General features: G+C 45.2%; 1 protein-coding gene across 3 annotated transcripts in view; it reads left to right on the top strand.

The window, feature by feature from the left end:
* The first annotated feature begins 1894 nt into the window (after positions 1 to 1894).
* The window catches only part of NSMF (NMDA receptor synaptonuclear signaling and neuronal migration factor), an 84344-nt gene continuing 67342 nt past the window's right edge, over positions 1895 to 18896 (top strand). For all 3 annotated transcript variants that reach the window (XM_040324510.1, XM_040324509.1, XM_040324508.1), the window contains exon 1: positions 1895 to 2107. In XM_040324510.1, coding sequence (XP_040180444.1) covers positions 2037 to 2107 — 71 coding nt within the window. In that variant the 5' untranslated portion in view covers positions 1895 to 2036. The remainder of the gene's footprint in view (positions 2108 to 18896) is intronic.

Raw genomic sequence — 18896 nt, 5'->3', positions numbered from 1 at the left:
CAGATTCACATAGGTGAGCGGCGGCGTAAAGTATCGTAGATACGTTACACCACCGCAAGTTTTCCTCGCAAGTGCCTGATTCACAAAGCACTTGCGATGAAAACTACGCTGGCAGCCTCCGGCGCAAGGCGGGCCAATTCAAATGGGCGTGTGACATTTAAATTAGGCGTGCTCCCGCGCCGGACCTACTGCGCATGCTCCGTTTCGCAATTCCCGTCGTGCTTTGCGCGCCGTGACGTAATTTTTTCGAACGGCGACGCGCGTAGCGTACTTCCGTATTCCCGGACGTGTTACGCAAACAACGTTAAATTTTAAATTTCGACGCGGGAACGATGGCCCTACTTTAGACAGCATTACGATTGCTGACTAAAGTTAGGGCACCCAAAACGATGACTAACTTTGCGACGGGAAACTAGACTAGCGGCGACGTAGCGAACGCGAAAATCCGTTGTGGATCGCTGTAACTCCTAATTTGCATACCCGATGCTGGTTTACGACGCCAACTCCCCCCAGCGGTGGCCGCGGTACTGCATCCTAAGATCCGACAGTGTAAAACTATTACACCTGTCGGATCTTATGGATATCTATGCGTAACTGATTCTATGAATCAGTCGCATAGATAGAAACAGAGATACGACGGCGTATCAGGAGATACGCCGTCGTATCCCTTTTGTGAATCTGGCCCTAAAACTTTTGCGCAAACCAATCAATATAAACTTGGGATTTTTTTTACCAAAAATATGTATCAGAATAAATATTGGCCTAAACCGATGAAGAAATTAGATTTTTTACATTAAAAATAAAAACCGCAGAGGTGATAAAATACCACCAAAAGAAAGCTCTATTTGTGGGGAAAAAAGGACGGCCTAGTTATTAAAGTGGAGGTTCACCCAAAAACCTTTTTTTTAACATTAGATTGAGGCTCATTTTGTCAAGGGGAATCGGGTGTTTTTTTTACAATCTAAGCTGTACTTACCGTTTTAGAAAGCGATCTTCTCCGCCGCTTCCGGGTATGGGGTGCAGGACTGGGCGTTCCTATTTGATTGACAGGCTTCCGACGGTCGCATCAATCACGTAACGATTTTCCGAAAGTAGCCGAACGTCGGTGCGCAGGAGCCGTATAGAGCCGCACCGACGTTCGGCTTCTTTTGGCTACTCGATGGATGCGACCGTCGGAAGCCTGTCGGAAGCCTGTCAATCAAATAGGAACGCCCAGTCCCGAAGACCATACCCAGAAGCGGCGGAGAAGATCGCTCTCTACAACGGTAAGTACTGCTTCGATTTTAAAAAAAAAGCTACCCGATTCCCCATGACAAAATGAGCATCAATCTAATGTTAAAAAAAAAAATTACGGGTGAACTCCCGCTTTAAGGGGGGTAAATCTTCCGGAAGTCAAGTGTTAAAAGTCAGCAGCTATAGGATTTGTAACTACTGACTTTTACTTTCTCATTCAGCCTGAAAATCCTCTTTAATGAAGGGTTAGGTTGGGGGTGGGCTGCAGCATCCTTGGGAGTGCCAATAGACAATGGTGGAGGTGATGTATGGAGGGTGGAAGGAAGACAAAGAAATCAGCAGCAGACACACAGAAGTCTGCACAGACAGGAGAGTCATGGAGGGCACACCTGTGATGATAGGAACTTCTCCTGGGTGCAGTGTACACTATGAGCACACACAGTATAGAGTCCGCTACTATCAGCCATGCTCAGTCCTATCAGTACACACGCCCAGCCCCGCCCATTGAGAGGTGAAGCATCCTCCTCCCCGGCGTGTCACCTGTCACAAGCCCCGCCCTCCTGTCATCGCCGGGCAGTCAGTGGGCGGAGCGGGGGCGCATCCTCTGCCCATACATGGAAGCGTCTTCCTGCGCTGAGCCGCGCTGCCCTCCCTCCTGCAGCAATCAATGAGCCGAGCATCCAGTCTGCAGATCAGTCCGTGGCCGGACACAGCGCAGCATCCGCCGGGGACCCTTCCATCCCAGCCTGGCTCCCACTCCGGATCTGTGCGGATGTGGCCCCTAATCCCCAGTCTGACCGAGGATGGGCACAGCTGTGTCCAAGAAGAAGGCGCTGAGGAATGACACCATCTCCCATGTAGCAGCCAAAGTTCGGTGAGTAACTGTCTGTCTGTCCGTGCACCGGTCATCCACTCTGAGCTGTGGCTGCAGCTTTAGATTGCATGCTCTTGGGCTCAGCCTGCATATGGAGAGGAGAGCAGAGCTTCCTCCTGCGTTGTATTCCATGCCTGCCACACTCTGCCACTTGCCCCATCATATTATATAATACAGCCCAGCCTCCCCCTCTGTGTGTATGGGGAGATCTCCTCCCGACCTTCCTGTAATTCTACTATTAACCCCTTATAGACCAGCTGGCATCATTTGGGTTGCCTTCATCTCCAGTCTCACATGGCTCATCCAGAGACAGCAAACTGCTTAATTATAGTGTGTGTGCCCATGGTACATGGCACTGGGGACCACGAGCTCTATGGTGACCGCGTCTAAACACCGCCAGAGCGCTATGATCTGCACACACATACACTTTATTACTTACTACACCGTCCCATACATCCCACCCCACACCAAGTGTCATTATATCCCCACCATACACACCAAATGTCATCATATCCCCACCATACACACCAAATGTCATCATATCCCCACCATACACACCAAATGTCATTATATCCCCACCATACACACCAAATGTCATTATATCCCCACCAAATGTCATTATATCTTCACCAAATGTCATCATATCCCCACCATACACACCAAATATCATCATATCCCCACCAAATGTCATTATATCTTCACCAAATGTCATCATATCCCCACCATACACACCAAATATCATCATATCTCCACCATACACACCAAATGTCATCATATCTCCACCAAATGTCACCATATTTCCACCATACACACCAAATGTAACTATATCTCCACCATACACACCAAATGTCATCATATCCCCACCATACACACCAAATATCATCATATCTCCACCATACACACCAAATGTCATCATATCTCCACCATACACACCAAATGTCATCATATCTCCACCATACACACCAAATATCATCATATCCCCACCATACACACCAAATATCATCATATCCCCACCATACACACCAAATATCATCATATCTCCACCATACACACCAAATGTCATTATATCCCCACCATACACACCAAATGTCATCATATCCCCACCAAATGTCACCATATTTCCACCATACACACCAAATGTCATCATATCTCCACCATACACACCAAATATCATTATATCCCCACCATACACACCAAATGTCATCATATCTCCACCAAATGTCACCATATTTCCACCATACACACCAAATGTAACTATATCTCCACCAAATGTCATCATATCCCCACCATACACACCAAATGTCATTATATCCCCACCAAATGTCATTATATCTTCACCAAATGTCATCATATCCCCACCATACACACCAAATATCATCATATCCCCACCATACTCATCAAATATCATCATATCCCCACCATACACACCAAATATCATCATATCCCCACCATACACACCAAATATCATCATATCCCCACCATACACACCAAATATCATCATATCCCCACCATACACACCAAATATCATCATATCCCCACCATACTCATCAAATATCATCATATCCCCACCATACACACCAAATATCATCATATCCCCACCATACACACCAAATATCATCATATCCCCACCATACTCATCAAATATCATCATATCCCCACCATACACACCAAATGTCATCATATCTCCACCATACACACCAAATATCATCATATCCCCACCATACACACCAAATGTCATCATATCTCCACCATACACACCAAATGTAACTATATCTCCACCAAATGTCATCATATCCCCACCATACACAACAAATATCACTATATCTCCACCATACACACCAAATATCACTATATCTATACCAAATGTCATCATATCTCCACCATACACACCAAATATCACTATATCTCCACCATACACACCAAATATCACTATATCTATACCAAATGTCATCATATCTCCACCATACACACCAAATGTCATCATATCTCCACCATACACACCAAATATCACTATATCTCCACCAAATGTCATCATATCTCCACCACATGTCATTATATCTCCACCATACACACCAAATGTCATCATATCTCCACCACATGTCATTATATCCCCACCATACACACCAAATGTCATCATATCCCCACCATACACACCAAATGTCATCATATCCCCACCATACACACCAAATATCATCATATCTTCACCATACACACCAAATATCATCATATCTTCACCATACACACCAAATATCATTATATCCCCACCATACACACCAAATATCATTATATCTTCACCATACACACCAAATATCATTATATCCCCACCATACACACCAAATGTCACCAGATCTCCATCATACACAAAAGCGCTGCTCAAACTGTTTGGCGCTATATAACTCCTGTATAATAATAATACACACCAAATATCATTTTATCTCCACCATATACACCAAATATCATTATATCTCTACCCACTGAGTATCATGGCACTGCCAGAGATATATCCCATTATATTACCCGCTGTGATATTATTCCCAAGGTCACCAATCAGATGGGTCAACCGCAGGGGCGTCCCACATTTTATATTGCTGCTTATTGTCATTTGATTGAAGGAAGCTGTACAAAATCTGTAAACTATTTTAACTATGTGGCTGTGGAGGAACACTGCCATCAATGTGCGTCTTATGGCGTATTGGGTGTCAGAACAGGTGCGACAATTGAGGCAGCTGTCCAAGGTGACACTTCATTTTGGGGGAGGCGAATGTAGTTGCGTGCTCGTATTTTTAATGCTGATCAGGAGAACGACTGAGTGGGTAGCTGGTTGTGAGGTTTTGATGTGCTGAAAATTAGTTTCACAGAAACGGTTAAATTAGATGTTGTAAAACGAAATTCTTACAATTCTTAAGAGACGCGAGCTATGCGTGACGGTTGTCTGTGGCTTGAGTCTCTGCTGAGCTTTTCATGTCATACCGACAGATATGTACACCATTCCTCTGTCTGACATCAGGTTACTAATCTTTGCAAGCTCCATGCTTCTATGTATTAAAGATCAATATTCCTCATACTTTATATTACTTCTAATAAGTCATATAGTGGCTATTATCCGATCAATGTGCAAATTGATCAAAACAATCGAATCGGCAAACTATTAAATAAGCATAACTTGTCTTCTAAATTGATTTGATCAGCCAGGGTGGAAAACTATAGATCTCATTGCATTGATTGGCAGCACCGAGATGTTTTTGTTCATGAATTCAGTCGTATTTCAATCAGATTATGAGATTGCATGGCGAAAACAGAGATGCAATAACTTACGATCAGATCGTCCAACTATCAATGTCACTTCCCCATGTGTGTCCATCGAATGCGTTCTCATTTAAAGATCCAATTTTTTTCCTAATAGAAGAGATGAATAAGAAAAATTGATCACTTGTCGAAGTTTGTATGGCCACCAATTGACTGTGCAGGGGATATGAATTGCTCACATTTACTGTAATGCCGCGTACACACGATCGGTCAAACCGATGAGAACGGTCTGATGGACCGTTTTCATCGGACCAAACTGATCGTGTGTGGGCCCCATCGGTTATTTATCCATAGGTTAAAAAAAAGCCATCTTGTTTTAAATTTAACCGATGGATACCTAACCGATAGAACAAAACCGATCGTTTGTAGGCACGTCCATCGGTTAAAAATCCACGCATGCTCAGAATCAAGTCGACGCATGCAAGCATTGAATTTCGTTTTTTTCAGCACGTCGTTGTGTTTTACGTCACCGCGTTCTGACACGATTGTTTTTTTAACCGATATTGTGTAGGCACGACTGACCATCAGTCAGCTTCATCAGTTAACCAATGAAAATGGTCCAACAGATCATTCTCATCGGTTTGACCGATCGTATGTACGTGGCATTAGACTGGAAAACACATTTCATGAGTGATAAATGACCTGTAGATGTCTCTTTGTGCGCAATATAATAATATTGAACAGGATGTATTTGATCAGACAGCCAAACAATAAACATTGTGGACTTTCTTTCAAGTCAGGAAACAAATAGAATAAATGAAATGTCAAAACCAATTATTGTGTCGTTTCGGGAACAATCTTACTAGCACAATGTTCAAGCTGGTGAAGCAAACTAGAAAACCTATGCATGTGGGCACGTTATATATTTATATATATATATATATAGATCTATATATATCTATATATAGATCTATATATATCTATATATATCCATCTATCTCTCTCTATTTTATATATGTGTGTATATAGATATATCGTGTATATAGATATATCGATCTAATAAATATATTTTTTATATATATATATATATATATATATATATATATATATATATATATATATATATATATATATATATATATATATATATAAATATATTTATTAGATCGATATATCTATATACACTCACATATATACATATGGGGCACCATATCATTCCTTCTCGCCAGGATTCTTTTCCGTCTCCCACAAATTTAAACCATCCTATTGTGACCTTGACAGTTTCCCATCTCAGGCCATACGCAGAAGTACATTTCTTCTAGAAAATGAGTTTGTGCTGTTTGTATAAATTATAGGCAACATTTTTTGGTATTTTATGTATGACTAACAAATGAAGAAATTTGTATTTGAGAGATGCACAGTCACTGCAATACTGGTTACCTGTAATGAGATGCAATCGCATGTCTGCTTCTAAATGTGAACAAATACGCTTTGATCATGTGTCTGGTGAAGGTCTGATAATTCCCGTTCCTTGCCATCTCATCCTTTTTTACTCTCCATAATATAAAAAGAACAATCCAGCAAAAAGAGTGGGAACCCATAATAATGGCCACATCAGGTGTGAAGACCAGGTTAGAGATCCCACCAACAGAGGTCCTAGGAGTCAGACGAGACTGTCCAGCATCAAGCAAACCCCAAAATATCTGTTTTGGGTGGACTGACCCCCATAGCAGCTGGTGACAGACATGTGGAACACGTGCAGAAGAGCTGCAAAGCGAGAAAAAGATTAAAGGATCATACCACTTAAAAGTTATATCTTCGTTTTTGGTAGATGCTGGAAAGATAAAGCCTCCAATGGTTTCCTCTTTGGAGATCTCAGTGCTAGGTTCCCAGGCCTGCACACCTGCTTTGACCATTATAAGGGGTTCCCACCATTTCGGTTGGGTTTTATTTATTTTCTATTCTGGAGAATGCAACACAAGGAGCTGGAACACATTAGGGTGCACAGAAGTACCTAAAACTCCAAAATGGACAGGAACAGAGCCGGTGACTTGTCAGTATGGTTCTCCTATCCAGGTGGTTCCTGTAAGGACTGCGCAGGCGCAATCCTTGCCGACGGAAATCTCCAAACCTCGGTCGGCATCCAGACTCATTCCTTAACATCCCCGTGGATTGGAGGATGTTAAAAAAAGAGCCAGGAGGCCGAGCGAAGCGAGGATGTGAGGCCGACTGGCATAGGTGTGCGCAGCCTATTGCATTAGGGTGTGCACCCCAAAGCTCAAACATATTTGCATGTGTATATACAGTAAACTGATGGTGTCAGCAGAGCGGTGGACGGTGTCAGTAGGGCAGAGATTGGTGGCAGTGGACAGTGTTAGTAGTTTTTTTATGTTTATTATATATTTATTTTATTTTAAGAGCCCCATTAGGGAGCTTTGGTGAAATATCAGGGGTCTATTTCTGTGCGTTACTGCATGTTTAAAGCAGTATATTCCAGTGTGTTACTGCACGTTTAATGCAGCAAATTTCTGTGCATTACTGCACGTTTAACGTTGTATATTTCGGTGTGTTATGTGCCATTTAATGCTGTATTTTTCTGTGCGTTACTGCATGTTTAACTAAGTATATTTTGATACAATCTGCACCACACAGGGTGATTAGGGTGTGCCCAGGCACACCTGGCACACCCTGTGCGCACACGCATATGCCGACTGGCCACTTTCCTCAAATTCCACGTCGCCCTGGATGGCGGCCGAGGTTCAGAGATTTCCGTCGGCAAGGATTGCGCCTGCGCAGTCCTTACAGGAACCATCTGGATAGCCGGAACCATATTGGCAGATCACCGGGAACCTAGTTGTGTGGAGTTCGTGGCTGAAGTCTGCAAGATGTATGAGATTTTTTTTTGGTGGACTGACCCTTTAATGAACATTCTCATTTACATTGAAGAATTATGATATGAAAAGATTGTGGCCTAGTTGTTGCTGTCTGTTGTCTGAAAGGTTTATGATTGATGACGGGGAAGGATCTATAGCCTGTTGGCAACCACTTGCATAAACAAGCATTTATTAAAAATGTTTCCTATTATGGCAGCTACTGTCAAGGTGGCAAAGAATGTCACAAATCTTAGAGAATCCTGCTAGGAATGAACAGTCTGAGACCTGGTAACAGAATTCATTTCTTCTTGTAAATGTTGGTAGTTCAGCGAGTAGTGGAACATTCAGAATAAGAGATGGCACCCCGGGCGGATGTGTTCTTCAAGGCAATGAAGATAAATAAGTGAAAGAAGTCACACAATTGTAACAGATAGATCTTCTCCGACTCCAAGAGTGAAGAGCAGTGCGGTGTAAATCAGGCTGCACCACCACTGCTGCGGGTGTGATTCTGCATGGAGTATGAGATGTGCTACTTGGTCCAGACTAGAGGGGTGTAAGGACTGGGTATGGGCACCTGCTCGCCTCAATGCTTTTGGTTTCCTCTCAGCTCTGGTAAAGGAGAACTCAAAGCAGATTCAGTGAATGCAGTTACATATTACTTCCATTTTTAAAGCAGAACTCCAGGCTATTCAATTATTGCCTACATATAAGAGGCATGCATTCGTACTGGAATCTTGGTGTGCTTTGTGTTTTTCTTACAGATCTGTAAATCCAGTGTGAAGCTTTGCTTCTGTGCAGGAGCTTCCTGTAATAAAGACCGCTCACTGCTGCTCTCTCTTCTTGAGCTGGGTGACTTGTCTCCGCCCCCTCTGCTGACAGCCTGTAGATGGGGGGAGTCTGCTGGGTCCCTCCCACACCTCTGCTCAGGCTATGTATAGTACATTGATGATGTCACTGCTACTTTTACAAGGTAATATCTGGGGATGAAAATATTTTTGGTGCACACAAGGTGCATTTATAGAGAAATATATTCAAATGAAAGTTTTTGGGCCTGGAGTTCTGCTTTAAATGTAGCCAGTATGTGCACCTGAATTTGTCTTGTTTTTAGCCCCTTGTACAGAAGCATTAGGAGAGGATGGGGCAGTACTAGGGGCTAATTGGTCCCTGCATGTGCTGACAGGAGGGGAGATCAGAGTGCAGGAAGGATGAACTGCTTATATTCTTTCACTATCAAGCTTTATTGCTCTGTACTGAACTGATCAGGGTGGCTGTGTGAATCTCAGTAATATAAATCTTTTGTCAGATAAAACAGATCACCAGTGTGGCCAACCTACCAGATTGAAATGTACTGGCACGACACCCGAAATTTACTGGCGCAGCCAAGTTTTTACTGGCATTTCACAAAAGTTACTAAATTACATTTTTAGGTGCACATTTCAGTATTTAGGCTTCAAATAAGTACGCTAGGCAAATAGCAATGGGATATTAAGGTAAAAAAACATATTTTTGTTATTTTCGATATAATAAGGGCAAATTATTTAGTCACGTCACCCCCTGCCTCCATCCCCCTCTGCCACCAACATCCCCTGCCTTCACCCCCCTCTGCGGTGCCACAATCTTACGCCTACCTCCAATCTCCCTCTGCCTCCAATCTCCCCAGGCCCCCTGCCTCCAATCACCCCCTAACTGCATCGTCCCCTGCCTCCATCCCCCTCTGTGGTGCCACCAACAACCCCTGTCTCCATCCCCCTCTGCGGTGCCACCAACAACCCCTGCCTCCATCCCCCTCTGCGGTGCCACCAACAACCCCTGTCTCCATCCCCCTCTGCGGTACCACCAACAACCCCTGTCTCCATCCCCCTCTGCTGTGCCACCAACAACCCCTGTCTCCATCCCCCTCTGTGGTGCCACCAACAACCCCTGTCTCCATCCCCCTCTGTGGTGCCACCAACAACCCCTGTCTCCATCCCCCCTCTGTGGTGCCACCAACAACCCCTGTCTCCATCCCCCCTCTGCGGTGCCACCAACAACCCCTGTCTCCATCCCCCCTCTGTGTTGCCACCAACAACCCCTGTCTCCATCCCCCCTCTGCGGTGCCACCAACAACCCCTGTCTCCATCCCCCTCTGCGGTGCCACCAACAACCCCTGTCTCCATCCCCCTCTGTGGTGCCACCAACACCCCCTGCCTCCATCCCCCTCTGCCACCAACATCCCCTGCCTTCACCCCCCTCTGCGGTGCCACAATCTTACGCCTACCTCCAATCTCCCTCTGCCTCCAATCTCCCCAGGCCCCCTGCCTCCAATCACCCCCTAACTGCATCGTCCCCTGCCTCCATCCCCCTCTGTGGTGCCACCAACAACCCCTGTCTCCATCCCCCTCTGCGGTGCCACCAACAACCCCTGCCTCCATCCCCCTCTGCGGTGCCACCAACAACCCCTGTCTCCATCCCCCTCTGCGGTACCACCAACAACCCCTGTCTCCATCCCCCTCTGCTGTGCCACCAACAACCCCTGTCTCCATCCCCCTCTGTGGTGCCACCAACAACCCCTGTCTCCATCCCCCTCTGTGGTGCCACCAACAACCCCTGTCTCCATCCCCCCTCTGTGGTGCCACCAACAACCCCTGTCTCCATCCCCCCTCTGCGGTGCCACCAACAACCCCTGTCTCCATCCCCCCTCTGTGTTGCCACCAACAACCCCTGTCTCCATCCCCCCTCTGCGGTGCCACCAACAACCCCTGTCTCCATCCCCCTCTGCGGTGCCACCAACAACCCCTGTCTCCATCCCCCTCTGTGGTGCCACCAACACCCCCTGCCTCCAATCTCCCCCTGCCTCCATTGCCCCCTGCCTTCATCGCCCTCTGCGGTGCCACCGCAGCCACCATCACCCCCTGCCTCCAATCACCCCCTGCCTCCAATCTCCATGCGCAGTTCCAAGCCGAAGCGATCACGGCTATTTTTACTGGCACATTCCTACAACTACGGACATTTACGAACGAGGGAAAAAGGTGCCCGTTTTTACGAACTGTCTGTAAAAATACGGACGGTTGGCAACACTGCAGATCACTTCTGTGTATAACTGTTTGGAGTTCAGCTGTAAATACATTTCCAGGAAACTTATTGTCTTGTGATTGGTGGTAGAGCCATAATGGTGACACTTGTTACATTGTTTCCAGCTATGGATGATTATCATTTTCTGCATGCACTGTATACCATGCTGACATGTTTACTGCTCACACTGATTTATTGTTTGTCAGCTTCTGACCTACCAATGAAGATGACAATCTAATGCCCCATGATGGGATTTAAACCCAGAACTAACCACTGCTGCCATAGATTCTGTATTCACAAGTTTGCCTTTATAGAGAGCTGCCACACACCAGCTGAGAGCTGAAAGCAGGCTTGACGTGGGAGTGCTTGCTCTGTTATTCTTTTATTTTTTCAAATATTTTATTTATTTAACACCAGGAAATAGCAGATCCAAAATATCACATTGCTAGTACAGTAAAACCTTGGTTTGAGAGTAACTTGGTTTGAGAGCGTTTTGCAGGACAAATTTTTAATACATTTTGACTTGATGTACAAGCGATGTCTTGATATACAAGTAGCGTTATGTCACAAACTATGTATAAAAGAGAAGAGAGACGCCTCTAAGTGTAGCAATATGGTTACATTTAATGAAGGTACAACATTTAGCAAGTCACATGGTTGATGATTAAAACAGGCACATCTAAGTATGCATACATCTGGGGTACAGCTGTCCACATAGACCATCCCCCGCACTGCCATCTGCGTCATTTCATCCCTTCCACGCTGCGCTCCACTAGCGCAAGCCTCGCATTCAGATCGCTATACTGCAGGGTAGTCTTCCCAGTCATGATTGTAGATGGACAGCGGTGAGAGCTGGTGGTGCGGAGGATGTGGAAATCTTTACCCCAGATCTCTGTATACTTAAATGCAAACACATGTAAACTCAAGTTTTCAAAGGCAAAAAACGGTGTTTAAAACGCACGTTTTTGCCGCGAATTTCGTAGCGTTTTGCTGCGTTTTACCGCGTTTGCGGCTATCAGCGTTCATAACAAAGACATTGTAGACCCTCCCAAAGCTTTGAAACGCAAAAACGTTTGCGTCTGAACCCAAAATTTTGCGTCTGAAAAAACGAGCCTAAACCCAACTGCTTTAAAACGCAAAAAAACGTGATTGTGTGCATGGACACATAGGATAACATTAAATGTGTTCAGGGGCAGTTGAAAAAAATGCCCAAATGCCTCTGAACTCGAGTTTACCAGCGTCTCGTGTGCATGGGGCCTAACACACTACCTGTCTGAAGCTTGGGTATACACGCATATCAAAAATTTGACAGCTTCAGTCTCGGCTGACCTTAGATTTGTGTGTAGCCCTGTCTGTTCTACAGAAGCTGATCATCAGACCGCCTTCCGTCGAACGGTCCTGCTGGTACAGACATAAGATAAATAATGGTTATCCATAATTAAACAATTATTAAAAGAGCAGTCAATTCAGCACCACCTGGCTTGACAAAAGTCAATTTATCAATACATTTTTGTTGAAGGAGCTGGGCGGGAAATTTTTGTTGAAACGGTACCTGCATCCAATCAGTTGCAGGCACTGTTCAGGTACTCTTACACAGTGCTGGGACAAGGTCATCTAGCGCCCAGGGCAATGATGCCAAATTGCCCCTCCCCATTCATGATGTGCAAGCTTACTGGATCCTATACCCAGAAGTCACTCCCTTTTTATAAATTACTGCTGCTGTCAGCCTTGGAATATAACGAAGGCGTCCCCATCCTTGCAGTAAACCATTGCACCCAGGGCAGCTGCCAGTCCCACCCATCCCTTGTGCCGGCCCTGCTCTGACAGCTGGTACTGCAGCCCTACAGTAAGCCATTGCGCCCAGGGCAGCTTCTTTTCCCGCCCACCCCTTGTCCTGGCCCTGCTCTGACAGCTGGTACTGCAGCCCTAAGGTAAACCTCTGCGCCCAGAGCAGCTGTCTCTCCTGCCCACCCCTTGTCCTGGCCCTTCTCTGACAGCTGGTACTGCAGCCCTAAGGTAAACCTCTGCGCCCAGGGCAGCTTCTCCTCCAAACCCACCCCTTGTCTTGACCATGCTCTGACAGCTGGTACTGCAGACTAGCCTGGATGGGACATTCAAGTGAGTGCTTACCATATGTGTTCATCTTATCATATGTGGCCAGTTTTAGACAAACATCATTTGCAATAAAAGTATTTTCAGCTTTCTCCTAACTGTTGATATTAAATATTCTCCACACAGGGAGTGCATTGCTTTTAATAAATCCGCTGATTAATAGACTTACATTGTGAGAAAGTTTAAGAAAAGCAACAAGTGAGTAGTGCTGCTACTGTAAGTAGGAAGCAGAGATGGAGTATGCAATGAGCCAATATGGCTGCCCACATTTAAATATATAAATACAGATTCTAAGATTCTGTAAAGCGCCTGAAAATAGCCTCATCTGCAATCCCAGTGTGAAAGCCTGAGTGCTTTCACACTGGGGTGCTGCGCTGGGACGTCAAAAAAAGTCCTGCAAGCAGGTTCTTTAAGAGCGGTGTATACACTGCTCCTAAAGCACCGCTGGCCATTGAAATGAATGGGCAGCGCCACCGAAGCGCCTCGTGCTTTTCAGTCCGTTACAGCGTGACGAATGTGCTATCTCCATTACGAACGATAGTTTTACCAGACCGAGCGCTTCCGTCTCGTACTTGATTCAGAGCATGCGTGGAATTGTGTGTGTCGGAATTGTGTACCCACGCTCCGAATTTACGAGAACGGATTTTGTTAAAAACACCCGCTAGCGCCTGAAAAAGCGCATCAAAAACGGCGATAAAGCACTGCTAAAACTAGTGGCGCTTTACTGCCGACTCCCGGGGGCTGGCAGTGTGAAAGGGCTCTAAATGGAAACAAGAGTTTAAAAAAAATAAAAAAAAAAGTCATGTTTTATCTTAAAAAAAAAAAATAAAAAAAATAAAAATACTGTATATATATTGAGTTTAAAATGATTTAGTCATGGGGGTGGGGGACCCCCGGCAAAATTATTCAATGTAACTGTCCAGGAGAATCTAAACTGGGGGCTTTCTGGAATGAAGATTAATTGGACATAAGGCAGTCATGTGACTCTCACAGCCAATCAAGTTCAGCCTTTCTAAAACAGCGCCAACTGATCACTTTTCTCCAAGACAAAAGCTGCTCTAGCCAAGATCTGTATTTTGGAACGTACGCTTTCCATGACTAGGGAAGATATTTTTTGTTATGAATTCTTTCCATTTTGCTTCCCACTCTCACCAAATCCACTACGCAAAACTGTCGCTCATTAGCGGCGCCCATCTGGCGGCTGCTTTTGAAAAAAAAAAAACCTGAAAGGATTGGATATAATTATCATTCTTGTGCTCAAAGTGGAGCTGCAGGAGTCCAAATTCTTTTTTGTAGTACAAAGTCTTCCGAACGAGTCTTTTCCCGGTATCTGCATGGATTGCCCTTGGTGCGGGGTGTAGGTGACTGTAGAATGAGCAGACTTGGCGGGTATTTTTTACCTTCATGCATAGAATGCATTAAAGTGGTTATAAACTTAAGCCATGAAAAATAAACAAAGCACATCCCTCTACAGTGTGTACTTGTCTCAATAAAGAGCACCAAGTGTCATTTCTGTCTGCTTCTTCATTCCTCTGCTATCAGCATGAATCACTTCGGGCAAGTTTCCTGACACCAAGAGAAAAATGGTGACAGGGGAGGGAACTCCAGCTGATCGACAGCCTCAGCTCTGTTCCTGTGTGTAGGGGGTGTGTCCCTTCCCTCCAATCAGCTCTCAGAGCTCTCCTCACTGAGCTCTGCAGAGTGTTAATTCAGCTTTCCATCCCCTTTTTTCTGGACTCAGCTTTGTGAATTCTGGACTTTGAACGGATGTAGAGAAGAGAAGACTGCAGGTTTAACCTCTCAGGGCCAGCACCTCCCGGCCCTTTAAGAGGTTTCGGATGCCAGGAGGTGGGACAGAGTTTATGATCATGTGACCGTGATTGGCTGTCACGGCAGTCACATGATCGGAATTGCAAGCAGGGATTGGGAACATTCTGTTAGCTGCCGGTAACTGTGTCGGGAGTACGCAGGGCGCGCTCTCGGGACAGCTCTTTTTGCACCAATTTCTGCAAATATGCGGCCGCTTGGTGCCAAGGCCCAGCCACCAAGTGGTCACATATTTGCATGTGGCCAGCGCCAAGGGGTTAAATTATGTAGGGAAATGTATTTAATCCCTGTGTAGCAGCTGAGGCCAGTCACTGGGTATGTGTATGGGTTTACAACCACTTTAAAGTAAAAAAAACAAAACACTTATGCCATGTACACACGATCGGACATTCCGACAACAAAACCGTGGATTTTTTTCCGACGGATGTTGACTCGTCTTGTCTTGCATACACACGGTCGCACAAATGTTGTCAGAAATTCCGATTGCCAAGAACGCGGTCACATACAACACGTATGACGGCATTATTAAAGGGAAGTTCAATACCAGTCGTGTTAGTAGAAGTTTGGTGAGAGACGATTCGCGCTTTTCAGCCTTGTGCTTGTCAGTCCGTTACAGCGTGACGAATGTGCTATCTCCATTACAAACGCTAGTTTTAACAGATGGAGCGCTTCCGTCTCGTACTTAATTCAGAGCATGCGTGGAATTTTGTGCGTCGGAATTGTCTACACACGATAGGAATTTACGAGAATGGATTTTGTTGCCGGAAATTCCGACAGAAAATGTCGGATGGAGCCTACACACCGTCGGAATTTCCGACCAAAAGATCCCATTGAACATTTGTTGTCGGAAATTCCGAGCGTGTGTACGCGGCATTAGACTTTAGAACCACTTTGGTGTTTATTGCTTTAATTTAATTTGTTAGACCAGTCAATCTAAATCTGCCAATCTAACAATACTGCTGACCAAAAAAGTGTCTCCGTTGCTCCTCCATCCAGAATGGGGACAACACAAAACAGGAAGTCTGTTGTCAGCCTGATCACCAAGTGAAAATAAAGGAAAAAAACACCAAAAAAAAAAAACAAATGCAGACGCCGCAAGCTGCAAAATTTTACATTTTCTTAAAGGAACACTCCACCTGAAACATATATTAGTAGAAGAGAGGCAGGATAGGATTTCCTTTGGTACAAAAGTATGATTTAAAGAGTTACTTGATCCTCTTATTTTACCATTACTGGTTACAGACTAGTCATATGTACATATTAGACTTGTGTTTTTCTGGCTCCTGCTGTTCCGTTCTCCAGCAGGAATAGTAGGGATCCCTCATAATAGGCACAGCGGGAACTGAGGAACTAATCTCACCCATATTGGAGATATAAAAAACTGTACATTTTTACTTTCGGGAATCAAGTTTGAGTGGAAGACGGCGCGGGACTGGTGCCGCTGGAGGCTGCCTAGTGGCACATTACAGTGTGGAGGGTATAAAGGGAATTCTTTCCAATGGGTTGTATCCCAATTGTAGGCGATAGACTTCATTGGGTTCTAGGGCTACTACCTTTCCGACAGAGAGACTCTACTCCACTGAGTAATGCATTGCATGAATCCATGTTATTCTTGCCGGTCGCTGGTCTATTCAGATGGCCGGACCTTAAGCGCCGGCCACCTGAATAACGGCAGCTGGTTGGCTGTGCGGAATTGCCTATCAGAGCCTTTCCGAGTACAGCCCTCAGCCTTCCGAATGCTTATCCAGGGAACGTACGGGGGGTGCGTTCTTTGGATAAGACTGACAGGCGTCTCAGCCAATCAGGTTCACCGGTTCTGGTTATCGGTAACTTGATTGGCTGAAGCGTCATCGTGGGCGGGAGAAGAAATCGAGGGATGTGGAAGGACTAGGAGGATGGCCGACTTCCAGAAAGGTAAGTGTCGGGCGGGGGGGGGGGGGCCTTTTACAGGGCACAGTGGGGACAATTAAAGGGCACAGTGGTGACAATTGCCACAGTGGCGCCAATTGATGGGCACAGTGGCTGCGTTTGATGGCATGGCACAGTGGTGACAATTGATGGCACAGTGGCTGCGTTTGATGGCATGGCATAGTGACTGCATTTGATGGCACAGTGGCTGCGTTTGATGGCACGGCACAGTGGCTGCATTTGATGGCATGGCACAGTGGTGTGAATTGATGGCACAGTGGCTGTGTTTGATGGCATGGCACAGTGACTGCATTTGATGGCATCGCACAGTGGTGACAATTGATGGCACAGTGAGGCTGCAATTTTTTTTCTTTTCGTTTGCGCCCCCCCAAAACTTTGAGCACCAGCCGCCACTGCTCTACTCCATAATGCCGACATACTGCAGAGCCGCTGATACAATATATTTAACCCTCTCATAGTCTAACCATTCTCCAAGAATTACGGCCCTGAAGAGGGGGGAGGCATTTACCCCGAAACACGTTGGTTCTACTAGTTTACTCTTATCTTGAAAAAATAACGATATAATTCATCAAGTGAGACTTTTTTTGGACATCGGTCGCTCCTCTTTAATCACCCGCATTTTAATTTGCAGCATCTACCAAAGTCTCCAATGTCCCTTCTGGATGGACAGAGGCTTTAGACACAACTGTAGTGTCTCCGGTATAAGAACTGTAATGGATAAGTTGTGATGTCAAGTTACTGACTAATTGTGGGTGGAGAAGGCCATTACTTCTTCTCAGTATGAGTTATGCAGCGTGTTCTGTACATTTGATGGTCACCCCTCCTGTTAGGGGAGTCTGTGATAATGGTCGGTAAATATTTGCTCTTCGCAGCGTCTACCCAGAACTCGGACAGTTTTGTATTCCGCAGTAAAGGGGGAGAGGATACAAGTGGTGTCTAGAGCGAGTGTCTGCTTTCTTCAAGCATTTTACAGCTTTGCATCACTGCAGCCAGCAAACATCCACTTAGAACGAGGCACACAGCGAGCACGCGGGATGCAGGCACTCCGCCATCTGTGCCAACCAATCCAGAGCTACAGCCCAGCCGTCATCTGAATTATGGTATTAGAATCTGCACTGGGAGACATAAGGGGACTGGTAAAACTGAGCTGCCTCTGAAAATGCTAGCAGCCTGGCTGTCATCTTGGACTTCGCTTCTGATTCACTGGCCTGAAACAAACATGCAATAGGTGAGAGCTTCTGTGTAAATGCAGTCAAGAAACTAGCATTTTCAGAAGGAAAAATATCAGTACTGGGAATTCAGGAGCTGGAATACATTTCTGTTCTTTTGTGACCTTAAAGGTTTGTTTTTTATTTTCTAAATTGTTCCTTTAAGCTAGTGCATTGTTGGTTCACTTACCTTTTCCTTCAATTTCCCTTCTATATGTTTATTTTCTTTGTCTGAATTTCTCACTTCCTGTTCCTCCTCAGTAAGCTGTTCTGGCTCACTAACCCCCAGCCAGAACGACTCGGATGATGGGGGCAAGTTTACTGAGGAGAAACAGGAAGTGAGAAATTCAGACAAAGAAAATAAAAATGTTGAAGGGAAATGGAAGGAAAAGGTAAGTGAACCAACAATGCACTAGCTTAAAGGAACCCATTTAGAAAATAAAAAACAAACCTTTACAACCCCTTTAAAATGTCAAAGAATGGGATAATCATCACACTGTACAGGCTTAGAGTCTATCAGCATATTTACAGGATGAGAGCCAC

This window comes from Rana temporaria, chromosome 9 (assembly GCF_905171775.1).
Source record: "Rana temporaria chromosome 9, aRanTem1.1, whole genome shotgun sequence".
Classification (NCBI taxonomy): domain Eukaryota; kingdom Metazoa; phylum Chordata; class Amphibia; order Anura; family Ranidae; genus Rana; species Rana temporaria.
This window is presented reverse-complemented; position numbering and strand designations above follow the sequence as displayed.